General features: G+C 44.0%; 1 protein-coding gene across 1 annotated transcript in view; it reads left to right on the plus strand.

Annotated features, from left to right (window-relative positions):
- ADAMTSL3 (ADAMTS like 3) overlaps positions 1–27,254 on the plus strand; it is a 725,891-nt gene that overhangs the window by 580,159 nt on the left and 118,478 nt on the right. The window contains exons 18-20 of the mRNA XM_075345857.1: positions 16,108–16,303; positions 18,344–18,523; positions 22,863–23,016. Coding sequence (XP_075201972.1) covers positions 16,108–16,303; positions 18,344–18,523; positions 22,863–23,016 — 530 coding nt within the window. The remainder of the gene's footprint in view (positions 1–16,107; positions 16,304–18,343; positions 18,524–22,862; positions 23,017–27,254) is intronic.

Raw genomic sequence — 27,254 nt, forward strand, 5'->3', positions numbered from 1 at the left:
ATCACTGGGGACCCCAGCTGTCAGACATCATGAGATCAGAAAGTTTTTCCCTGTACTATGGATAGGTAAAAACTTTCAAATTTGAGAATACCCCTTTAACAGAGAATTTACCAGAGGCATTATGTCTTAAGTTATATGAAAATGCTCCTTAAAGAGCCGATATTGACTTGTAGGATTGCTACTTTTTTATATGGAGCACCAAGACCCTGTTCTCTTCTTCTGTGTAAAGACTATTTGCATATTTTAATTTTCAGTGGAGTATTGATAGCTTATAACTCTTCTTACAGCAGTTTATCACACTGCTCAAGAAGAAATTAAATCCCTTACATTCTCCATCGAAGACCTCTCAAAAGCCAACCAGCCCTACATTGTACTGATGAAATGAGAGAATTCATTTGCATACAGCAAATTACGGCAGGCCACGTGGCCGCTATGGGGCCCAATGCCAGCGCTGCACCCCCCCCCCACCCACCCCCACCAGGCATAGCACTTACAACTTTATTTGGCATTGCGGATGCTGCTACATTTGAAGCAATGATGAAAGAGTGAGCACTCTGCTCCCTCCTCTATCATCCCCCCGCTGTATCTGCGCTCTGCGCTCGCTGCAATGAGACATCAATGATTTCAAGATACGCAGAGCTGCAGAACACATGCCACTGCAGAGACTAGATCAGCAAGGGAAAGAGAAGAGCTGAATTTTATTTATTTATTTTTATTTAAATTTTTTTTTAAATTAATAAGTACACTGGTGGAGGACTATTATACTATTTGGAGGATTTTGGGGTGTGTATTGTAATATATGAAGGACTATGGGGTGCAATATTCTATCTGGAGGATTATAGGGTGTGCATTATAATATGTGGAGAACTATTGGGGTTGCATTATAATATTTGGAAGACTATGGGGTGCATTATAATATAGAGGACTATGGATGGTTCATTATAATCTATGGAGGACTATGAAGGTATAGATTGCACTATTTGGAGGATGATGTGTGGTGCATTATAATATATGGAGGACTATGGGGGCTGCATTATACTATTTGGAAGACTATATATATACCGTATATCTATTATATAAAGCTGAGTGTATGTGTGTATGTGTATGTATGTGTGTGTGTGTATGTCCGCTAAAGGACTCCGCACCGTCGCATTTACAATCACAAAGTTTTGCACAGACACCCCATGTGATTCAGGGAACGTCATAGACTAAGTTTTAATGGGAAAATGTAACCCTGCGCTTTACAGTTACTCCTCAAAAACCTGCCTCCATTAAAGTCAATGGAGCTGCGAGCTAAAGGTTATTAATAGCAGCTGTGATTGGTTGCTATAGGAACAAAGGACATTCATAGTATAAGAAGCTTATGTATGAAGTAATAAGGTGTCAGTGGGGAGACGGATAGAAAGAGACAGACAGAGACAGACAGACATAGGCACAGAGAGAGTGAGAGGCAGTCAGGGAAAGAGAGAGACAAAGACAGACAGGGAAAGAGACAGAGAGAGAGACAGACAATCAAAGAGACAGACAGAGGCTCACAGACACAGACAGACAGGCACAGAATAGGAAAGAGATAGACAGAGACAGACAGGGAAAGAGACACAGAGAGAGAGACACAGACAATCAAAGAGACAGACAGAGGCAGACATACACAGACAGACAGGCACAGAATAGGAAAGAGATAGACAGAGACAGACAGGGAAAGAGACAGAGAGAGAGAGAGACAATCAAAGAGACAGACAGAGGCAGACAGACAGACACAGACAGACAGGCACAGAAAAGGAAAGAGATAGACAGAGACAGACAGGGAAAGAGACAGAGGCAGACAGACACATACACTGAAAGAGACAGACAGACAGGGAAAGAAACAGAGACAGACGTGGAAAGAGACAGATGTGGAAAGAGACAGACGTGGAAAGAGACAGACATGGAAAGAGACAAACGTGGAAAGAGACAAACGTGGAAAGAGACAGACAGAGACAGACAGAGACAGACACACAGAGACAGACACACAGAGACAGACACACAGAGACAGACACACAGAGACAGATACACAGAGACAGACAGACAGAGACAGACAGACAGAGACAGACAGACAGAGACTGGGAGAGAGACAGAGAGACAGTTACCATCCCGGGCAGCGCCCGGGTACTACAGCTAGTATATATATATTATACTATTTGGAGGACTATGTGTGGTGCATTATAATATGTGGAGGACTGTGGGGGTGGATTATACTATTTAACAGACTATGAGGGTTCATTATAATATATGGAGGACTGTGGGGTGTGCATTACACTATCTGGAGGACTACGGAGGGTGCATTATAATATATGGAGGACTATGGGGTGCATTACTGTATACTATATGGTGGACTATGGGGGGTGTATTATAATTTATGGAGGGCTATAGGGTGCCTTATACTATATGGAGGACTATGGGGGGTGCATTAAATTATATGGAAGATTGTGGCTGTAAAGTTGTGAGCTATGTTCTTATGTGACCCAGCCAATTATTTTTTTTATCGGGAGGCCCAACTACAACATTATGTGGTCACATGATTTCTATGCACGCCCTGCAAGTACCCCAAATAGCCATTAATTGGAGGTCATTGTGGTGGCTCAAACTATGGATATTAGTGTACCTAAATTCTGTAGAAGTCAATCTGTGGAAAATTTTAGATGAAAGCCTATTACAAAATGCTTTTTAGCCACGCAAATACATGTATTCAGGAAAGAGGGTGCCTTCATTTATACAGAAAACGATTAAAGTAACGTAGCCGGCAAAATAACATCTTTCTAAATCTTTTCTCTAACGACTTTACTCTCAATAGCAGCCCAAGCCGTCTATAGTCTCTTAGGTTTCCGTCTGTGATGCTGTAGAACCTAATGTTATTGTGCTGAAGCTAAAACCTTGAGACTTTGTGGAATATATAGCCCGTGCTGCTATTTAGAGCAAAATCACTAATGAAAGTGATCTACAAACACGAATACGGTGCAGGCTCCAGCACAACTGTAGGTATACTTTAAAGTGTTTTATTGTACCATTCCTTCCCGATTCTTCAAAGGCTGGATCTTTGCCTCAAGATCTTTATAATTATTTATTAGATATTTCCAGATTGAAATAAGAGGTTTGGAACCACACAATGACGCCAGGCATACATCATGTTTCAGGCTAAAGGAATTTAACTGTATTAATTTAGTTTATTTTGCATTTCACGGATCTGATTCACATTTTGCACGCTTTTGTTTATCTTATTAAAATAAGAAGAATTAGAGAATTTCCATGATATACTATATTATTCCATATAATATCCAATAGCTCATTCCAAGTGGAAAAACATCCTTAATGTTTTCCATCTTCTTCCATTTACGAATACATGGAAATTTGTATAGACTTTTTCTTAGGCTTTTGTGTGGTCTTGGGATTTAAAAGCCGATATCATACACAGGATATGCTGTATATGAAAGGACATATTAGACAAAGGATATATATATATATATATATACTACCTGTAGTACCCGGGATAGTGACTGTCTAACGTTGCCCGGGATAGTAACTGTCTCTCTGTCTCTCTCCCAGTCTCTGTCTGTGTCTCGCTGTCTGTCTCTTTCCTTGTCTGTCTGTTTCTATCTCTCTGTCTGTATTTGTATCAGTCTATCTATCTCAATCTCTGTATCTGTCTGTCTCTCTCTGTCTCTGTCTCTTTGCCCGACTGTCTCTTTGCCCGTCTGTCTCTTTGCCCGTCTGTCTCTTTGCCGGTGTGTCTTTTTCCCGGTGTGTCTCTTTCCCGGTGTGTCTCTTTCCTGGCGTATCTCTTTCCAGATCTGTCTCTTTCCCTGTCTGTCTCTTTCCCGGTCTGTCTCTTTCCAGGTCTGTCTCTTTGACTGTCTGTCTCTTTGCCCTGTCTGTCTCTTTGCCTGGTCTGTCTCTTTGCCCGGTCTGTCTCTTTGCCCGGTCTGTCTCTTTCCAGGGCTGTCTATCTCTTTACCCATCTGTCTCTTTGCCCTTCTGTCTCTTTGCCCTTCTGTCTCTTTGCCCGTCTGTCTCTTTGCCCGTCTGTCTCTTTGCCTGTCTGTCTCTTTGCCCGCCTGTCTCTTTGCCTGTCTGTCTCTTTCCCCGTCTGTCTCTTTCACCGTCTGTCTTTTTCTGTCTCTCTCTATCCGTCTCACCACCGACATCTTTTTACCTCACATAAGCTTGTTATACTACCAGTTTATTTTATTCCTATAGCAACCACTGACAGTTGCTATTTATAGCCTGCAGCTCCCAGCTCCATTCAGTTTAATGGCTGCAGGATTTTTGTAGAGTAACTGGAAAGCACAGGGTTAAATTTTCCCGCCCAAACATAGTCTATGACGTCCCCTGAGTCACATGGAGTGTCTGTGCAAAATTTCGTGATTGTACATGCGACGGCGCGAATTCCTTTAGCGGACATACACACATACATATACACATACACTGAGCTTTATATATATAACAGTCAGCCAATCCACCAGTGACTTTAGTAGAACAGCCTTTAGATGTAAAAAAGCACAAGTTTAAGGAAGACCCAAAACCCAAAACCTCTCCAGAACTATGTAATAATTCCCTTAAATAGGCACGTATTTGTTAGTGTGTATAGGCTCCCCCAATGTTGAACGTTGTCTGTCCACAGGCATGTGTATAGTTGCATGGGTATTCCCATCTTAAAAGAAACCTATGATGTAAAAAAAATGCTGTTAACCAGCAGATATATTTTTAATCTGCAGGTCAATAGAATTCTAAAATTGCTTGTCCGCCTCACTGAAAATCAGGCTAACAGGAAAAATTCCCCCTGGCAGCCACAGGCTTTCAGTCATAGAGGCGTGGCCGGAGCAGTTTCAGTCGCTGCTCAATGCATTGTGAGCGGCGGCTGTAACCACACCCTGGCACTGACTGACAGCCACTTCTGCATCACATCAGTCAATGTCACATGTTTCAGCCGCTGCTCACTATGTGTGAAAAATAAAGTTGATTTCCTCCTGTTAGCCAGGCTTTCAGTGCATCGGCCAGGCAGGTTTAGAACGCTATTAACCTTGCAGATTAACACCATATTTTTTGGATTTTTTTACATGCTAGGTTCTCTTTAAAAATACTTGACATATCCATAGGATCCAACAAAAGGTGTACCAATCACACATTCAGTTGCGGCAATTACTTGTACAGCTCTCGTCTATAACTTCTGTAAGACTCCTAGAAACAAACAAGCAAACTCATAAATGTGCCTGTTATCGGGCTGTCTGCTTGATTATTGCCTAGATATTTTTATGTCAATCTGGTCTTTACCACTCCTGTCAGCTTGTCTTCTGTTTGCCTCCTATTACAGTACTTGCCATCTACTGAAGACTTAAAGGAAATCTGTCACCAGGTTTTTGTTATCTTATCTAAGAGCAGCATAATGTAGGGACATAGACCCTGATTCCAGTTATGTGTCACTTACTTGGCTGCTGTTTTTAATTGTTTTAATAAAATTGCAGTTTATCAGCTGTAGATCACTCAGTTCTCAGAATGCTGAGCTCTATAAATCCAGCCACAACACTAATTGGTAGCTTTATGTGTACACTGTGGATAAGCAAAGTTGCCAATCAGTGGTGGGGCAAGGTTGGATTCATTGCAGCAGGTTTACTAGTCCTATAGTGATAATCTGCCTATAAAACAGTGATTATATCAAAACTACAGCAAGCAGACCAGTAAGTGATACATCACTAGCATTGAGAAGTTACATCCAAAGCTCTCAATACAACTCTATGAGAGTTAAGGGTGCTTTACACGCTGCGACATTGCTAGCGATTGCTAGAGATGTCGCGAGCGATAGCACCCACCCCTGTCGTTCTTGCGATATGTGATGGGCGCTGCCGTAGCGAACAGTATCGCTACGGCAGCGTCACATGCACATACCTGCTTAGCGACGTTGCTGTTGTTGCTGAACAATCCCTCCTTCAAGGGGGAGGTGCGTTCAGCGTCACAGCGACGTCACTAATTGGCCGCCCAATAGCAGAGGAGGGGCGAAGATGAGCTGCCGGAACATCCCGCCCACCTCCTTCCTTCCTCATTACTGGTGGACGCAGGTAAGGAAATGTTCGTCGTTCCTGCGGTGTCACACATAGCGATTAGTGATGAGCGAGTACTAAAAAGCTCGGGTGCTCGAAGCTCGGGCCGAGCCTCCCAAGATACTCGTGTACTCGGCCCGAGCAACGAGCCCAATGTTATCCTATGGGAGACCCGAGTATTTTTGTGAAATGACCTCCCGGCAGCATGGAGAAACCCTAAAAATGGCACAAAAGTCTCAGAAGAGTGCTCAAATGACATGGCAACAGCATGGGGAAGACCCCTTGAAGCATTTATCACTCAAAAGTCACAGCTGTGAACAATTTTGTCCGCGTTTTACGCCATTTTTACGGACTCACCAGAAAACCTTCCAAAATGACCCCAAAATGATTTTTCATGGCGGAAATGTTAAGGGCACATACCCAATAGTGAGATAGATCTGGTGTATGTTACTTTTTGAGATTAATACATGAAAGATTTTACGTGAAAACATTGTGTGGCACTCCGATGTCCCTGAGAAGAGACGTACATGAAGGCCTCTTGAGTCTAATGTGCCCATTTTGAGGAAGTGAGTCTTTGTAGTATTTTCCTTTGCCAGGGCAGTCCAAAATTGTGAGGTTCACCAATGCCCCTGCATACAGACGTGCATGAGGGCCTCAAAACATTAAGTGTCCATTGTCAGGAAGTGGGTGTATTATAGTATAGCCCTTAGGCAGGGCAGCCAAAAATTGGGAGGCTCCACATTGTCCCTGGGTAGAGACGTGCATGAGGGCCTCAAAACATTAAGTGTCCATTTTAAGGAAGTGGGTCTATTTCAGTATAGCCCTTTGCCAGGGCAGCCAAAAATTGGGAGGCTCCACATTGTCCCTGGATAGAGCCGTGCATTATGGCCTGTAAACCTGAAGTGCCCATTGTAAGGAAGTGGGTCTATTTCAGTATAGCCCTTTGCCAGGGCAGCCAAAAATTGGGAGGCTCCACATTGTCCCTGGGTAGAGACGTGCATGATGGCCTCAAAACATTAAGTGTCCATTTTAAGGAAGTGGGTGTATTTCAGTATAGCCCTTAGGCAGGGCAGCCAAAAATTGGGAGGCTCCACATTGTCCCTGGGTAGAGACGTGCATGAGGGCCTCAAAACATTAAGTGTCCATTTTAAGGAAGTGGGTGTATTTCAGTATAGCCCTTAGGCAGGGCAGCCAAAAATTGGGAGGCTCCACATTGTCCCTGGGTAGAGACGTGCATGAGGGCCTCAAAACATTAAGTGTCCATTTTAAGGAAGTGGGTGTATTTCAGTATAGCCCTTAGGCAGGGCAGCCAAAAATTGGGAGGCTCCACGTTGTCCCTGGGTAGAGACGTGCATGAGGGCCTCAAAACATTGTTCCCATTGCAAAGGAGCGGGTCTCCTGTCGTTGTAATGTCCATTCTGCAAAGAATGGGCGAAAAAATTTACCACTGGGGGTATACCTGAAACAAAGACCTAACTATTGTAACGGTCATCATGATGGCGCATGAGGAGAAGGAGGAGCAGTCCAGCGATTATCCAAAGTCGAGAAGTGTACCCATGGGTGAGTGGAGGTACATGGCAAACTTTAAATTCCGCTCTCATTTGCTGGTGGTGTGGTGAAGTCTGGCCCAATCCAACCCTTGTTCATCTTTATCAGAGTCAGCCTGTCAGCATTTTCAGTTGACAGGCGGGTGCGTTTATCTGTAATGATTCCACCTGCGGCACTAAAAACACGCTCTGACAAAACGCTAGCAGCAGGGCAGGCCAGGACTTCCAAGGCGTAGAGAGCCAATTCATGCCACGTGTCCAGCTTGGATACCCAATAATTGTAAGGCACAGAGGAATGTCGGAGTACAGTTGTTCGATCTGCAAGGTACTCCTTCAGCATCTGGGCAAACTTAGGATTTCTTGTGGCACTACCCCGCACCTCAGGGGCTGTGGTACGTGAGGGGCTGAGAAAACTGTCCCACATCTTAAAGACTGTTCCCCTACCTCTGGCGGATTGGACTTGTGCCTCTCTCGGCTGTACGCCTCGGTTGTCCACTGATTCCTGACCTATGCCGCTAGCGTTTTGTGAGGGGAATGCTTTGCCTACTTCCGTGAGTATGGCCTTCCGAAACTGCTGCATTTTGGTTGACCTCTCCTCCACGGGAATAAGAGACAAAAAGTTCTCCTTGTAGCGTGGGTCTAACAGTGTTACCAACCAGTAATGATTGTCGGCCAAGATGTTCTTAACGCGAGGGTCACGAGACAGGCAGCTTACCATAAAGTCAGCCATGTGCGCCAGACTCTTAACAGCCAGGACTTCAGTAGCCTGACCAACAAGATGACTGAACATGCTGTCCTCCTCCTCCTCCTCCTCCTCCTCCTCCTCCTCATCTACCCTGTCCTCTGGCCAGCCACGCTGAATCGAGGATATGACTGGTGTGCATGTCATATCCTCAATTTGGCCGGAGAGTTGCTCCATGTCTTCATCCTCCTCCTCGTCATAGTCCTCCACTGCACGTTGTGATGAGACGAGGCTGGGCTGTGTGTTATCACCCACACCCACTACTGTTTCTTGCTGCAACTCATCGCGCTCCGCCTGCAATGCATCATGTTTGTTTTTCAGCAGGGACCGTTTTAGAAGGCAGAGTAGCGGTATGGTGACGCTAATAATGGCGTCATCACCACTCACCATCTTGGTGGAGTCCTCAAAGTTTTGGAGGATGGTACATAGGTCTGACATCCATCTCCACTCCTCAGGTGTTATGTGTGGAGTTTGACCCATTTCCCGACGGCTTAGGTGATGCAGGTACTCAACAACTGCCCTCTTCTGCTCACATATCCTGACCAACATGTGCAGAGTTGAATTCCAACGCGTGGGGACATCACACACCAGTCTGTGAGCCGGAAGATGCAAACGGCGCTGAAAGCCGGCAAGGCCGGCTGAAGCAGTAGGTGACTTTCGAAAATGTGCAGACAGGCGGCGAACTTTTACCAGCAGATCAGACAGCTCTGGGTATGACTTTATAAACCGCTGAACCACGAGGTTGAGCACATGGGCCACGCATGGAACATGTGTCAGCTGGCCTCGCCTCAAAGCCGCCACCAGGTTCCGGCCATTGTCACAAACGACCTTTCCTGGCTTTAGGTTCAGAGGTGTGAGCCAGTGATCTGCCTGCTGTTTCAGAGCTGTCCACAGCTCTTCTGCATTGTGGGGTTTGTCACCTATGCAGATTAGCTTCAGCACAGCCTGTTGCCGCTTCGCCGAGGCAGTGCTGCAGTGCTTCCAGCTTGTGACTGGTGTGGAGGGCACAGTGGATGAGGATGCGCAGGAGGAGGAGGAGGCTGAAGAGCATGACATTCCGGAGCTGTAGAGTGTGGGTGAAACACTGACTGAGGTAGGGCCTGCAAACCTTGGTGTGGGAAGGACGTGTTCCGTCCCTCGCTCAGACTGGCCTTGCCCACAAGCACTTGTCCACGTGTCTGTGGTTAGGTGGACCTTGGGTGAAACAGCGTTGTTCAGGGCACGTGTGATGTTTTGTGACACGTGGTTATGCAACGCGGGGACGGCACACCGGGAGAAATAGTGGCGGCTGGGGACCGAGTAACGTGGGACAGCTGCCGCCATCAGGTCACGGAATGCTTCTGTCTCCACCAGCCTAAAAGGCAACATTTCCAGCGCAAGCAGTCGCGAAATGTTAGCATTTAGAACTGTGGCATGTGGGGTGTTGGCAGTGTATTTGCGCCTGCGTTCAAAGGTTTGCTGAATGGATAACTGAACGCTGCGCTGGGACAAGGACGTGCTTGATGATGGTGTTCTTTCTGCGTAGGCAACTGCAGGTGCAGGAGTGGAGGAGGCTTGTTCGCAGGCAGCATGGACAGAGGATTGGCTCGCATGCACAACCAGCGAAGACGTAGCAGTGACATCAGCAAGCACTGCTCCTCGACTCTGTTGTACTTCCCACAAAGTCGGGTGCTTGGCTGACATGTGCCTGATCATGCTGGTGGTGGTCAGGCTGCTAGTTTTGGTACCCCTGCTGATGCTGGCACGGCAGGTGTTGCAAATGGCCTTTTTTGAATCATCTGGATCCAACTTAAAAAACTGCCAGACTCGTGAAGACCTAACATTTGTACAGGCACCTTGTGTCGTCGTGTTGTTCCGGGGAACGGTTGCCTGACTTCTGCCTGGGGCCACCACCCTGCTTCTTACTGCCTGTTGTGATGCTACGCCTCCCTCCCCCTGTGCACTGCTGTCCTCGCTCTGCATATCCTCCTGCCAGGTTGGGTCAGTTACTGGATCATCCACCACGTCGTCTTCCTCTTCCGCACCCTGCTCCTCCTCCTGACTTGCTGACAATTGTGTCTCATCATCGTCCACCACTTGTTGAGACACGTTGCCAACTTCGTGAGAACGTGGCTGCTCAAATATTTGGCCATCTGTACAGACGATCTCCTCATGACCCACTTCAATATGAGCTGGCGAGAGGCCAGAATGTGTGAATGGAAACGTGAACAGCTCTTCCGAGTGTCCAAGTGTGGGATCATTAATGTCCGAGGAGGACGTGTACTCAGCCTGGTGGTAGGAAGGAGGATCAGGTTCAGAAATGTGCGGTGCAGTATCACGGCTACTGACACTTGACCGTGTGGAAGACAGAGTGTTTGTGGTGGTGCCAATCTGACTGGAAGCATTATCCGCTATCCAACTAACAACCTGTTGACACTGGTCTTGGTTCAAGAGCGGTGTACTGCTGCGGTCCCCAAGAATTTGGGACAGGACGTGCGAGCGACTAGATGTGGCCCTTTGTTGTGGCGAAATTAGAGCTTGCCCACGACCTCGGCCTCTGCCTGCACCACCATCACGTCCACTTCCTTGTTCCTTGCCAATGCCCTTGCGCATTTTGCAATGCTGTGCACTGCTGACGTGTATATTCACTACTTGTGCGTTATATCAAAGTTTCTGGAAATTGCACACAAGTGCACCTGTACGCTGCCACCGACAGGCACACACGTGCGGTTTTAAAAACCAAGCACGGACGCAATAATAACCTAACACAGGTTTTAGGAGCAAAAATTAAGAACTCTGACACTATCAGCCACTGCTGACTGACGTGTATTATACACTACACTTGTGCGTTATATAATAGTTTGGTAAAAACGCACACCAGTGCACCTGTACGCTGCCACCAACAGGCACACACGTGCGGTTTTAAAAACCAAGCACGGACGCAATAATAACCTAACACAGGTTTTAGGAGCAAAAATTAAGAACTCTGACACTATCAGCCACTGCTGACTGACGTGTATTATACACTACACTTGTGCGTTATATAATAGTTTGGTAAAAACGCACACCAGTGCACCTGTACGCTGCCACCAACAGGCACACACGTGCGGTTTTAAAAACCAAGCACGGACGCAATAATAACCTAACACAGGTTTTAGGAGCAAAAATTAAGAACTCTGACACTATCAGCCACTGCTGACTGACGTGTATTATACACTACACTTGTGCGTTATATAATAGTTTGGTAAAAACGCACACCAGTGCACCTGTACGCTGCCACCAACAGGCACACACGTGCGGTTTTAAAAACCAAGCACGGACGCAATAATAACCTAACACAGGTTTTAGGAGCAAAAATTAAGAACTCTGACACTATCAGCCACTGCTGACTGACGTGTATTATACACTACACTTGTGCGTTATATAATAGTTTGGTAAAAACGCACACCAGTGCACCTGTACGCTGCCACCAACAGGCACACACGTGCGGTTTTAAAAACCAAGCACGGACGCAATAATAACCTAACACAGGTTTTAGGAGCAAAAATTAAGAACTCTGACACTATCAGCCACTGCTGACTGACGTGTATTAAACACTACACTTGTGCGTTATATAATAGTTTGGTAAAAACGCACACCAGTGCACCTGTACGCTGCCACCAACAGGCACACACGTGCGGTTTTAAAAACCAAGCACGGACGCAATAATAACCTAACACAGGTTTTAGGAGCAAAAATTAAGAACTCTGACACTATCAGCCACTGCTGACTGACGTGTATTATACACTACACTTGTGCGTTATATAATAGTTTGGTAAAAACGCACACCAGTGCACCTGTACGCTGCCACCAACAGGCACACACGTGCGGTTTTAAAAACCAAGCACGGACGCAATAATAACCTAACAGGTTTTTTTGGGGAGCGACAATTACAGTACAGACAAGTCAGACACTATCTGGACTGTTTTACACTGTGTACACCAGCCCCAGATATGAAGGCTGGTATACGGTCACCACTACCCTGCCTGCCTGCCTGCCTGTATACTGGTACAATAGTCCTGACAAGGACTCTTTTGGTCACTAGCCTGTATTCCGACCTGGCTATACCCTGCCTGTATATAGCAACAATAGTCCTGAGAAGGACTCTGCTACTGTACGCCGACCTGGCTATACCCTGCCTGCCTGTATACAACTAGAATAGTCCTGAGAAGGACTTTTGGTCACACTGTTTGCAGCCCTGCAACTGAAAAAGCTATAAAGGGCCGCAAAGCTTTCCCTGAATCAGCGACACTCTCCCTACACTCACTGTCAGAATAGCTGTGAGCAGAGCACAGCGCGCCGGCCTATATAAAGGCTCGGTGACGCTGTGCAGGCCGGCCAATCACTGCAATTCCACAACTAACAGGGCTGTGGCATTGCAGTGGTCTGCCAGCCAATCCCTGCATGAGGGCTGGCTCTCAAAAGAGCGCCAACATGCAGAAATGAAGACCACGAGTAAAGCACGAGTATCGCGAGATTACTCGGTCCCCGCCGAGCAGCCCGAGTACAGTGATACTCGTGCGAGTACCGAGTAGTGACAAGCATGCTCGCTCATCACTAATAGCGATGTGTGATGCCGCAGGAACAACGAACAACTAGCGGCATGCACCACCAACAATATTATGAAAAGGAGCGACGTGTCAACGATCAACGATTTTTGACGTTTTTGCGATCGTTGATCGTCGCTCCTAGGTGTCACACACTGCGATGTCGCTAACTGCGCCGGATGTGCGTCACTAACGACATAACCCCGACGACATATCGTTAGCGATGTTGCAGCGTGTAAATCACCCTTTAGAACGAAGCCAGTTACAGTACAGTTACATGGATCTCTGACCTCCGGTGCATGAAACACTGGCCTTTCTGGCCGGTAACAAATCACAGCTTCCTCCCCGGCCCAAGAGCTGTGGTATGATCAGACCATGTCCCTGTACGGTCAGACACAGCCATTACACAGTAGACAGCAGGGACACATATATAAGATTATCTCAGCACAGGAACATTTTTTTTTAATACACTTAATTGTAGAAATTATTTTTGTTTCAAGATCTATTGATTTAAGCACCCCTCAAGCGTGTTTTGTTTTTACTTCTGGTCTTATACTTACTTGCTGCTCTGATCGGTCTCCTGTGATTTGTGATCGAGTGGCAGAGCCAGTGTTTCATGCAGCACCAAGGGTCACAAATCAATGTAACTCTATGAGAGCCTTGTTCTGACTTTGTTCTAACTCTCATAGAGTTGTATTGAGAGCTTGTGACGTAATTTCCCGATTCCAGTGATGTGACACTTACTGGTTTGGTTCCAGTTGTGCAACTTATTATTATGGCAACGTCTATTGATTAAAATGCACTTTGTTCATGAGCAAACCCCATTAAGCCCCATCAAATACACCATAAACCATTTCTACTGTGATATTCCCTTTCCAGATGAAAAGTGAAGTGTATTTTATATTGTAAATGTTATCCTATCAGAGCCTTGATGGCTTCCAATTTATCTTCTGCTGCTTTTGTTTACTGGTATCTTACAATGGCGGCCATCAATCTTGATTGAGATATTGCCTCTGTGATCTTGTCCTTTACTTTGCTGACGGCTTGATTGACATTTCTAATGTTCAAGATGGTCACATTAGGTACTAGGATTGGTTTTCCATTCTCCGTAAATAAAGATTATTTTTTGTGTAGTAAAAACTCAAATCGAGTTTGCCACCACTAGAACTTGATTGAAATGACTTATATAGTCTTTTAGGGACCTTAGCACCTGTAAAACTCATACCTGAAGTATAAATTGTAGACTTATTGCATCATTCCACCCCTTTAAGCAACATGATTCCCATCTCCCCAAATCCTGATTGACAGCTCTCACTTGCATACAGCAACTGCTGTGTTATTTTATGTGCAGTGAGCAAGTGCTGCAGACAGGAGCGAGGGATGAGAGTGCATGTGTGTAGCCCCAGAGCTATGGGGTACTCGGTCTCAGGCCGTATATGTACGGGGATGCTCTGTCACAGTTGTATAACAGCCGATGCCCGGTTCCTTGACCCTGGGGACGCTTTTTAAAAGGGATTATGTACAGGAGAGATAAATGAATTTGTATTGTGACGCCACTTGTGGGTTGCGGTTATGGTGATGGAACCGCCGCTGCACCGTATGTTACCACTGGGGCTGATGGTGGTGGTAGCCTGGATGGTAGGCCCTCCGCAAGTAGGGCCGGGCCCCAGTGAGTGAATAGTGGGATCCGTCACAGAAAGAAAGAAGACCACATGATGGGGATGCAGTGCAACTTCTGTTTTACTCACGGTGGTGTTGAGCTGTGACCCTGAGGACGGCAGGTTCAGACCCCTGGTCCCTTTTCTCCTAGTGCCGGAGTGGTGACATGGTAGTCTCTTTCCCTAGCACCTCTCACTGGTTGGTGGGACCCCATTGCTTGGAGCGTTTGCGGGTCTCTTACTGTCTGTCAGCAGTCTCTTGTCCGTACGGCGGGCAGTGCAAATCCTATAGGGTCGGTGTTCTGTTCCGGTCCCTGGGTCAATCTTTACTGGTGCCCCCAGATTCTTGGGTCAGTGAGGTCCGTGAAGGTCCCCTCACTGTGCAGGTATTTGTCAGGTTGCCTGAAGCTGTCATCTGACCTAAAGCCCTGTGCCTTGTCAGTGCTCTGGTTCCAGAGGTACCTGGCTGTACCCTCCCTGGCAAACACTCTCCAACGCCACCTAGGTCACTGTTACACGACCCTGTCTGGAGACACGTCTGTACCCTTCAACTGTTACTACCGGACTCTCCACTACTGTCGGAGTGTCTGTCCCCTCCCACCGGGTTGTCGGCTAGTGGACTTGACTGACTCCACCTCTGGGCGGTCATTTATTGGGTCCCAGACTAGTCAGTCATCCCTAATGGGAGAGGGAACTGGGGATGTTTATGTGCTTTGTGGGTACGAACACTGGTCTTCCCGGTCCCGGGGGTAGTTTCTGCATCTTTATCAGGATGCAGTACCTAGTTGTGCCCTGATGGGTTCAGGGGCGTTACACATGCACACTCACACTTTGTGTGTGCTTGTTTGAATCCAGCAGTGTCAGTGTGGATATACAGCATCAGGATTTCAATTCAGGCAGCGATCGCTTTAGGTGATAGGCGAGCATTTATTTGTCTATACTGATATAGTAATGACTGAGAAATTCATACTTTTATCACAGTCAAGAATTTAACGTAAGACATATACTATGTACTTACTAAGTATCGGACATACATAAAGGAAAGAGGCAGTGTGAATAGATTGTGCAGTAGTCATGTAGGTGATTCTTCTTTGGGGAAAAAGAACTTCGGATTGGAAAGTGATTGTCTTGATTTGAGCAGTTTCGCCCGATGTTTCATATTGTTTCCCATTATTTTGATGATTCTTCTTTGTTCTATCTGTTCATTTATACATAGACCATTACAGTCGTTCATTTAAAGGGATAATATAGCTCTCAAATCTGAGTGAATTCGTCTAGACATGAGTAAGTTAGACGCACAGTAGTAGGAAAATCGCTTCTACAGGAAGACAGCGTGACAAGTGCTATCCTTTAATTGCTTATGATATGTCCAGCTGAAGCAATGTCTGCACAGATGACTGACATAGACACATCTTCTTTTACAGCAGTCATCATTAATGTTCGAAATTAACAATAAAAAATAAGACTATTATAGCTGTGGGTTACATCTGATGACCAGTGTGTATAATAAGTCACTATATTAAACAGGTGGCACTCAGGATCCTGGAGCCGGTGTTCAGCTACATGCGGGGTCGGGATACAAACAAGAGACGTCCACTGCTCTGGTCTGATTGACTCCAGCAATAATTCTCAGCAAGAATGTGAAGGTAAAAAGCCATCCGCACTGCAGCCGTGTAATCAGATTGACTGCCCCCCAGCTTGGCACGCAGAAAACTGGCAACAGGTATTTCTATAAACGCACCAATGGCAATTCATTATTCCAAAGTCTAAAATTGAATATCGTTGCTGCTGTTTAGTTTAGAAAAGAAGTTGTTGGGATGTGGATATTGGTGTTCAGCTTTAAAACAGAAATCTCACTCATGGCTGAGGACTGGTGTCTAAGGTTGGTCACATCAAATCTGATGGGATCTGAACAAAAAATCAATAGTTTTTCATGTCCTCACATTCTGGAACATCAACATTTTGTGTCAATCCTATTACTGGTTCAGATGCACATTATTGATCTGCTATTATCATGCGCAGAACCAGTCTCCTATAGTGGTGGGTACATACCATATTTAGAGAGGTTTAAACTAGCTGCTTACATTTATTATTCTCAATGTAATGTACAGTTTACCCCCCCAAAAAGCAGACACCCACTAAAAGAATCACACTCACCAGACCCCAAACAATTAGAGTTGGCATGTGAATGGGCTCTCACATACAAGTCTGTGTGCCTGTCAGGTCCCCATGCGTTCTACAGCAATTGGCTCCCCCTGGTGACTGGAAGCAGTATCACTTGCACTTGCACGGAGTGATACTGGTAACCAATCTGAAAAAAATGTGCCTCCATTTTCCTAATTATTTGTACATCCTAAACATGTCTATCGATCCTGTCATCGGTGTTGCAATTACAATGTTGACAAGGGTACATTTTGATTTTAAAAAAAAAGTTATAGGCAGGTGTGGAAAAATTGTGGAAAAGTAAGAATGCATTAAAATACAAGTGTTAATAGTTTATTGGTATTCATCAGCAAAATGCAAAGTGATGAGCAAAAGAGAAATCTAAACCAAGTCAATATTTGGTGTATGTAGTCATCCAAACAGAATCAATCCTTCTTGGTAGACTTGCGCTCATTTTTTTTAAGGAACACGGCAGGGAGGTTGTACCAAAAATCTTGTAGAGGATGTAGACTTGTGCAAATTCTTCTTTATTTTCATGTAATCCCAGACAGACTCAATGATGTTGAGATCAGGGTTCTCTGTGGGAGCCATATCATCACTGCCTGGACTCTGTTCTTCTTAACTTTGGGGATAGGGTCAAAAAGGGAACCTGTCACTAGTTTTTGACCCTATGAACAAATGCAACCATCTTTAAAGCTCCTGCGCTGTATTCCACAAACGTGTCTATCAGCACCTGTCTGTCCCTGTACACCCTAAAAAATACCAAAAATGCTCTTAATTGCATCCTCCTGCTTTGATTGATGTGGAAGACACAACTTGCGTCCCTTACATAGTGAACCGAGAACTTGGGTCTGTGCAGTAGGCTTTCAGGCGCACTCTTCTCTGCCCTACCATGGGCAGAGCGTAAAACATCACTGCAGAAATCGGTATGACGTCGGAAAGACGTCGCTCGGCACTTGTGCAGTGATATCTTATGCTCTATAGGGGAGAGTAGAGCGCGCCTGCATGGGGATGTGAGTGTGTGGTGTCCGGAGGACGTCATCCACCTCAATCAAAGCAGGAGAACTTTCTTCATATGTAGATATATTTCCTCTAATGACACTGGCTGAATCTTTGGGGTCATTGTCCTACTGCGAATACATTTTGAGCCAATAAGACACATCACTCATTGTATTACATGATATATAATTATCTGGCTGTATTTCTCAGCATTGACGACACTATGAAATGGACACCATTGCGGACAAGTATATTGTTTTGAAGGCAAATGGTAGACACACTAAATAGTTAACAGATTTAGATTTCCCTTTTGTACATTCACTCTGTATTTTGTTTACTGATAAAAATAATTTTTTTATGGTTATATATGAGTGTGCTAATATGGTCTTGTATTTTCAAGTTTACTAAATATTAATGTTGATGCCGTGTTATTAGTCTATGCTGATGAATCTGGCTGCATACCCCGCAATTCCTAAAAAGTGTCTGAGCCAGTGTGTGTAAAGATCTTGTTCTCTGTGTTGTCCAGTTGACATGCGCCATGCAATACCCTGTGACTGAAGTGATACTGATGGCCTGAACAATGCTGTGCTTGTTTTCTCAGTGTTCTCGGACGTGTGGAGGAGGTGTCCAGAACCGCAAAGTGAGTTGCAAACAGTTGTTGGCAGATGGGAGCTTTATGAAGCTTTCAGAAGAGCTCTGCCAGATGCAAAAGCCGGCAAGTCAGAAACTTTGTGGGAAATTGGATTGCCCCCTGCAGTTAAGAATAGGCGAATGGTCTAAGGTCAGTCCGGTCTAAGGTCATATGTATAAGTAGTGCTATAATAAAAAGCATGAGGATCAAGTGTAATAGATGATTTTTCAGAAAAGTGAAGTCCTCCACAGCCTTATCTAACGTCCAGCTTGGAAAGTCCTTCCCAGGGTGATATATAAGCCTTGGTTTATATGGCAGGTGTAGTACTAGATACAGCAGTAAAATTCAAAATAGTGACACTAACAATGTGTAAATAATAGCACAGACTCATTACCTGCAAAAGCTCAGGTTTTAAAGTATGTTCTTTGAAAAGCTGCAGCACTGCAGAGAAAAAGCTTTGCTCTCTGTCGTGAGCCTTAAAGGGAACCTGTCACCAGGTTTTTCCCTTATGAACCGCACCTGTAGCGCCCCATGGGACCTACAGGGTTACTCGTCACTGGGCCAATGGTGTTTGGGGTTGCTGTGAATGGCCTGACCCAGCTCTATGGCCCCATCGGCTACATAAAAAGGGTGCAAGGTGACGGGTAGTAGGGGATGGGGGTTTGCTTTGCAGCGCCACCTATGGTGCGCGGCCAGGGATTAGCTGCGAGATGTTGCTCTCCTCCTTGGCTGATGTTACCGCAGCTCATATAGTCCAGCTCCGCAGAGTTGGCGCGAGCCCCAGGGAGAACGGTGGCAATAGGGAAGGGCCGTTGGCACCAAAGTGCAGGGCGACGGTGCCGGAAAATCAGAGTCTCACACAGGGGCTGCGTTTCCAGGTGCTTTACTCACAGTTCGTGTGCTGCGCCCACAGAGTACCGGTCATCGCTGTGATGGGCCCCAGCTGATTCCGAATGAATCAGAGGTCACCACCGGTGTTGTGACGCGTGTGAAACCTTCCTCCTTGCACCTTGTAGTGTGGATTCCCGTGGTGTGAAGCTACTTGGGGACCCTAGTGTCCTTGGCTTTAGTTGCCGTCCTGTACGCAGGCAGTGCAAAACTTGTTAAGGACCCGACCGTGGCCATGGCTCCTGTCTTTGTATGCTGCTGGTGCCCCAGGACTTTTGGTGGTGGGCAATGGGATGTGAAAACCCCCTTCCCTGCAGATTCTGGTAGTCCAATGTGAAGTCTGTTCTACCCCAGGGCCCTACACCCTGTGTGGCGCCAGTCCTGAAGGGGCTGTTGGGTCTCACCCTCTGGTTACCGAGTTGCTCCTCTGTCTCACATCTCCATCTTGTTGTCTCCTGCCTCTCTCTCAGTCTGCCCGTTGCCCGGTCAGCCCCACTGGGGGAGCCGTTCAGCATTCCCCCAGAGGCCTTGCTCTTCTCTGACTCAAGCTGTTCTCTCTCCTGCTCCCAACTATTTTGAGGTAAAAACTGTTCTGAAGTGAAACTCTATGTGCTCACTCACTTCCCCATGCAGCCCCCACCTTCCTGATGACTCACCAGTGTTGGGGAAAAACCCATTCCTATGGTGCCCACTTGCAGTCTGGTGGGAAACCACCTAAGAGTATTGTGAAACTGCTGACTCATTATGTTGTGTAAGCTAGAAAACACCAGTGGTTAACCTCTTCTTACCCAGATGAGTAAGTATTGCACCTTAAATCAGATGCAATACCCTGTGATGACTGAGCCTCAGGGGCGCCACAAAACTACCACCAGTGAGCTCTTATATATAGTATTATATAATGCTGTATATAAGAGCCCAGACCACTGTGTAGAACGTAAAAAAAAACACCTTTATAATACCTAGGGGGCGGTCTAGTCTGGTAGGTGTCACTGCTCTCAGTCCAGTGCCTCCTCCATCTTGTGCAATCGCCATCCACTTGCCCAGTCTTGTGTGCATGATGCATTCTGTGTCCTTCACACAGAGGCCGCCATTGGACTCCTGCTCGACTGAGAATAAAGCAGGGGGAAGAGGGCACCACAGGGAAATAGCTGGGATCAATCCAGATAACACACCAGAAATCATGCAATGGAAGGAGAAGAGATAAGTTGGTCTGTAAAAAATACGGGATCACTAATATTCTACCTGCCTGGTTAAGGGCACTAGGAGGATTCATAAGTCTGCAGTCACATGATTGCAGACTTATTATTTTTGACTGGATAACCCCTTTAATAAAGGGGATTTATCATTCTTCCTTACATGTTGTTTTTGTAACTATTTGTATTGTTCATGAAATAACTATTTTGGAATTCCATTTCTTAGATGTTTGCATTGTTCTCTTCGTTTCTTACCTTCTTTGAATTTCTGAAAAAATTAACAACTGGGTGTTAACAGTTGGGGGGTGTCCCTCTAGTGTCTGACATTGTCCAATCAGTGAGAAACTGTCAGACTGTGAAGGGACTCACCTCTTTAGGAGCGGACACAGACAGAAGAGGGCCCTTGTGCAAGAAAATTATGAGCCCCATTGCAGTCCGATGTCTCATCATAATGCACAATTTCAACTTTAGATAGTTAGATAGTGTAGCTGAGTTTACCAGGGTCACATTATAAGCCCTTCTTTCAGCTTTGCTCATCTCATAGCACTACCAACTCTACTGAACTGCCTATCCAGAGATGAGAGATCAATATGTCAGTATCACACTTACTGTATATATGTTGCACACAACTTGTACTTACTCTGCTGTGAGAGCAGAGCAGGGTCTCATTACATATCACGCAATAGTAATCCAGAAAGGGCAGGTTACAGCTGTGTGAGAAGTAATGACAGCCCTGATCTCACTACAGAACAATGACCAGTTGTTTTAGCACAATAGACATACAGTGTGTGAAATAATTATTGAACACTTCACCAATTTTCTAAGTAAATATATTTTTAAAGGTGCTATTTTACATAAATTTCTCAAAAGATGTCCCTAACAACCTATCCAATCCACACAGGCAAATAAATCAAACCATGGATATCCATAAATTAAATTATGTGAAATAATGAGAAATGACACTGGGAAAAAGTATTGAACACATGAAGAAAGAGAGGCGTAAAAAGCCATAAAAAGTTGTGACACCAGCTGAAATCTATCAGTAATTAGAAAGGAATCGTGACACTTAGTGAAAAGTAACATCAGCTGGTTCAACTGATGGCCTGTAAAAAGACCATTACCAAGGTGCCAAACAAGAAACATGACATGATAGGTAAAACGAATGAGCTGTTTCAAAACCTTTGCAACCTTATTGTTGCAATACTTACTGATGGCATTGGTTACAGAAACATTTCTAAACTACTGCAGGTTCCAGTGAGCATTGTTGGGGCCATAATCTGGAAGTGTATAGAACATCATTTAACCATAAACCGGCCATGACCAGGTGCTCCCCGCAAGATTTCAGACAGAGTAGTGTAAAGAATTGTCAGAAGAGTTGTCCAAGAGCCAAGAACCACCTGTGGATAGATACAGAAAGACCTGGAATGAGCAGGTAAAATTGTTTCAAAGAAAACAATGAGTAATGCACTCAATCTCCATGGCCTGTATACACGCTCACCATAAGACTCCATTGCTAAACAAAAAACATTTTTAAGTGCGTTTAACGTTCACAGCAATTTTTAGTGATGCCTGTGAAATACTGGTAGAATATAGTCTGGTCAGATGAGACCAAAATTGAACTCTTTGAATGTCATAATACACACCATGTTTGGAGACCAAAAGGCACTGTGTATCGCCCCAAAAACACCATACCAACAATGACGTTTGGAGGAGGGAACTTCATGTTGTGGAGCTGTTTTTCAGCATAGGGCACTTGCAAACATCTTATAATTGAAGGAAAGATGAATGGACAAATGTACTCAGACATTCTTGATAAAAATCTGCTACAATCTACCAGGATGATGAAGATAAAATGAGGTTGGACATTTCAGCAAGAAAATGATCCCAAACACACAGTCAAGGAAACTCTGAGTTGGTTTCAGACAAAGAATATAAATCTGCTAGAATAACCCAGCCAATCACCTGACCTTAATCCAATAGAAAAGTTATGGAAGGAACTATAGCTCAGAGTTAATAGAGAGAGTTTATGGAACCTTCAGGATTTGAAGAGTGTTTCTGTGGAATTTATTTCATTTGCTGCAAGTGTGTTTACTGAGACACTCAGGAGAGCTGAGAGAAGGGTTTGTAATGTGACACAGCTAAACTGAGCTGCACTGTCCCTCCCTCCACACTGACTCATGCAGGAGGTTAGACCAGGAGATCAGAACGGTATCATTATATCTCACACGCTCTAAGCTATGGTGGGTGGGTGTTCTTCTTTCTTTTGAGTGTGTATGCTTGCTTATGATTAGTCAACTTCATTCAGGTAGTAGAATTATTCAAATTTGATGAAAATCCTCTTTAAGGGGACCTCATGCTTTAATCATGGGGTGAATGTTAATCTTATGGCTTTATGTTTGTGGATGTAGTGCTCCTCAAGATGTGGTGTTGGAGTCCAGAGAAGGTCACTACTTTGCCAGAAGATAACAGCTAAAGGACAAGTAGTCATTGTTAATGGGTCACTGTGTCATGGACTTCCCACCCCAGCTCTTGTCCGAACATGTCGTGTAGGTTCATGCCACAGTAAGTATTGTAAAACCAATTCTTATAAATCATGAACTTGAATTGTTGGCTGTTTTTAGCTAGAGAAGACTGTTCCAATAATGATTTTAAATATATTCTCAAGAGCCATGGTTTCTACATAACACATATATTTTTCTAATACAAGGCTATGGAATATTTTATCCACCTTTTATATTACTTTAAACAGTGTAGTGTGGTGAAAAAAAGTTTTGATAAATTGTTGCAGCCTTTGAGACTGCAGACCTCTTCTGTTCCCAAAATGACAATTGATGGAGGAGCATATGACCAGATCTGGCCATCAGCAAAACTCTTGCAAACATGCCATGCACCTCTACGGAAGCTGTATTAAATTGTCATACAAAATAGAGCTGTAATATGGCCATTTATTCAATCTGTTGGGAACACGGATCATGCTACGTACTAATGAATGCATTTCTCAGGTTCTCCTCCTGTACATGTAAGTGCAACCTTCCATCAGTCCCCACCTAAAACAGTTCACAGGTGGAGGAGACTGGTGAACGGTTGCACTTACATTTACAGGAGGAGAACCTAAGAAATGTATACATTAGTACGTAGCATAATCCATGTCCCCAACAGATTGAATAAATGGCCATATCAGAGCTCTGTTTTGTATGACATTTTAATAGGGCTTCCATAGAGGTGCATGGCATGTTTGCACGAGTTTTTTCTTTGTCGGATTTCATATATTCTATATTATGCATTTGCTACTATTAGAAAAGATCGTATACATACGGCTACCAACAAAGCCGACATGGAAGCCAGATGACTCCACTGTACCATCTGCATAGACTCTTACAGGAATTATCCTTAGACATTTTTAAGGCTTTTGTTGCAATTGTTTGTGGTGCAGAACCCAAAACCTAAGTGATTTACCTTTAAACATGTTGGCTTTCATGGTTATAAATACAACTATTTAATTACCATTATTTAGGTGATAATATAATGGTTTTGTGCTCCTCGGTTTAACAAATATTCCATTTAATGTTGCCACCCGACTGTTCAAGTATTAATTAATTACTTTTTTATTCTTAGATCTGTGCCAAGAACATTCCTAGAATTCCACTGGGTTTTTAAATGTGCTGCAGTCTCTGTTAGTTGGCATTTCAGTCTGCCAGCCAGCCGTAATGAAGCACAAAATGACCTATTTATAGGTGACAATGACTTATTTATACTGTGGTATAACAGTGCCTCTTGTGTGAACGTCTGGTTTTGCATTCTCGTGTGTTTCCATGATATACAGTCATGACTTTTTTCTGTGAAATATTTTGTATCGTGATTAGTGATGAGCGAGGGCTACCATGCTCAGGTGCTCGGTACTCAATAAGAGCAGGTGGATGCTCATATGGACGCGACTCGAGAACCGAGTATAATGGAAGTCAATGGGGAAGTCGAATATTTTTCTGGGAAATCTTCCGGGAAAAATGATCAAGTTCCTTATTGACTTCCATTATACACAGGTACTTGAGTTGCACCCATTCGAGTATCCACCTGCTCTTAACAAGTACCAAGCACTCGAGCATGGCAGTGCTCACTCCTCACTAATTATAGGTGTCTGGAAAATAACCTGTAGCAAAACAGAAGATACAGCGCTACAGTTAAAGACAGAGTGCTCTTTATTCAATGCGCTCACCTGGACATGGCAAAAGCAGGCATATATTGCTGCGGGCACACTCTTCTGGCAAAGGCAATACTCCAACTTGCTGAATAGGAGACTTCCAGTGGACTCCGATCAGAAAACTACTGAAGAAAAAAAGACATTGTGCGCCACTTGCAATGGAGCCCTGCTCTGTTCCACAATGGATTTGATTCAAAGGTAAATTAAACTTGTTTTTTTTGGAATATAAAAATTGGTATTAGAACTGTACAACGTGTTTCAGCGAATGCCTTCTTCAGGTTCATGTGCATCATTACAGTTTCTCAGTACAACACAAAGATCTATATATGCTTAGTGCTGAGGGATTAATTGGGATCCATTATTCCTCAACTGTTAAAACTCACTGGGAACTCTTCTAAGAACATTGCATATTGTTGTAGGAAACAAGCACACACAATCCTTGTTGAAACATAAAATACTAAAAATAACAGGTGATGTCCAACCTGACTTCAATCATAGGTGCCATTTAAAATGTCTTTAAACAAATGTAAAGGGGGGGGATGAGTACTAAAAGGGGGGGGGGTGTGAGTACTAAAAACTTGTTAAAAAAATGCGGGGTATTTTTTTTTTTTTTATTAACACAAAGGGAATTAGACAGAGAAATAACCCCACTAATAGAGAGAAGCATTCAACACCCGTAAAAATAATGAACATTAAGTGATTTAGGCAGACAAAGGTGGGGGGGGGGATTGTCATACATGATTTAGAGGACTACCTCCGAAAAGCAAACAATATCCTATATATTTCCAAATATTATGAACCACCATCTGTGGATCCCTCGGCAGAATATGTTAGGGAATATCACACATTTCTCAATAATGCTTTTGAACTGCAAATCATTAGTTCCAAAGAGAAAAAAATTTTGACCAATAGGACGCCCAGTAAAGCATTTTTCTACCATCTGCCAAAAATTCACCAAGATTTGTGCAATCCATCAGGGCGCCCTATAATATCAGGGATAGGTTCACTTACCAGCTCCCTGTTACATTTTATTGTTAGTAGTGCAATTACCCTCTTACCTAGGGATTCCTCTCAACTAACCAGATCTATATATGATTATTTCTCAGCACTTCCATGGGTGGGACTGCTGGGAAATAAGCATATATAGATCTTTGTGTTGTACTTTCAAACTGTAATGATGAACACTTACCTGAAGAAGGCATTCGCCAAAACGCGTTGTACAGTTCTATTACCAATTTTTTTATGCCAATAAAACCAAGTTTAATTTCCCTTTGCATCGAATCCATTGTGGAACAGAGCAGAGCTCTATTGCAAGAGGCGGACACCATCTTTTTTTTTCCTCGCTAATTATAATATATATCAATATTTAAGGGGTTATTCCAGCAAAATAACACTTTAAAACTTTACCCAGGTAGTGGAATATATTAAAAAACAAACAAACTTAGTCATACTCACCTACTGATATTCATGTGAATCAAGCTCAGGGTGTTCTGTGTTCTGTATACAGACGGGAAGTGGTGATGTCACCAATCCACCAACCGCTAGAATCCTGCAACCTGTGATTGGCTGTAACAATCAGGTGACTTTGAAAATCATGTAATCAGAAAATAGATTTTGTACTAATTTAAGGTTAGAGTTAATAAGTTAGGTCCAGGAATATTTGGACAGTGATGCAAATTTAGCATTTTAACTGTTTATCAAAAATATTCAAGATATATGGATGTAAAGTAGGACAATTATGCAGCAATAGTATGAGGTCTCCAAAAAGTCTGGATTGTTTACCAGGTTACAATGGTAGAATGTGATTCCAGATCATTATAAAAAAAAACTATTACACCAAATAACCCGAAATCCATCTTTCCCTTTGCATGTGCTCTTCAGTGTATGGTGCAGTATCTATTAAGCAACTTTAAGCAGACGCCATATGGCAGATACAGCTGAATATTTTATAAGGTGTCTAATGGCTTAGCACTGCAAAGAGCTATAAATATGGCACATGGTGGCCCGGGGGTCTTTGAAAACACTGAAACAAGCTACAGGTGCAATGAAATGTGGATTTAATGATTTGAGTATGAAAAGAATGTGCAAATGAAGGTGTCACAAGTTTTTGCTTTTGATGTGAAAAGTTGACAAATTAACTATGCTTAAATCCAGGGCTTGGCTGTGGACTGATTATTATGCCTTCATATGAATTTATAGTTAGACAAAATTGCTCAAACGGCTCCTGCATAGTAAGAAACGTTCTTCGCATGGGCTTTATTTCAGATTAAAATGCCAACCGGCTGAGATTGTAGCACATTTAAAAACCCAATGGAGTTCCAGGAATGTTCTTGGCATGAATTACAAAAAAGCACCATATACGTATCTCAGCTAATGTAATTAATTGCAGAAAGCTGAATAGCGGGGCTTTAGCTTTGAAATCTGCAGTAAATGGTGGAGAGTGATTTTCAAAAATATTGGCAGTGTTGACTCAATTTACATGGAAGGGAAATTAACACACTTAGTAGGGCTTGCGTATTAAGATTATGCCAGTGCAGCTCTTTAAGTAACACATTGTGTTTCTTTTCAACATGACTTTAGACTACACAGTAAAAGCTTATAT

This window comes from Anomaloglossus baeobatrachus, chromosome 4, assembly GCF_048569485.1.
Source record: "Anomaloglossus baeobatrachus isolate aAnoBae1 chromosome 4, aAnoBae1.hap1, whole genome shotgun sequence".
Classification (NCBI taxonomy): domain Eukaryota; kingdom Metazoa; phylum Chordata; class Amphibia; order Anura; family Aromobatidae; genus Anomaloglossus; species Anomaloglossus baeobatrachus.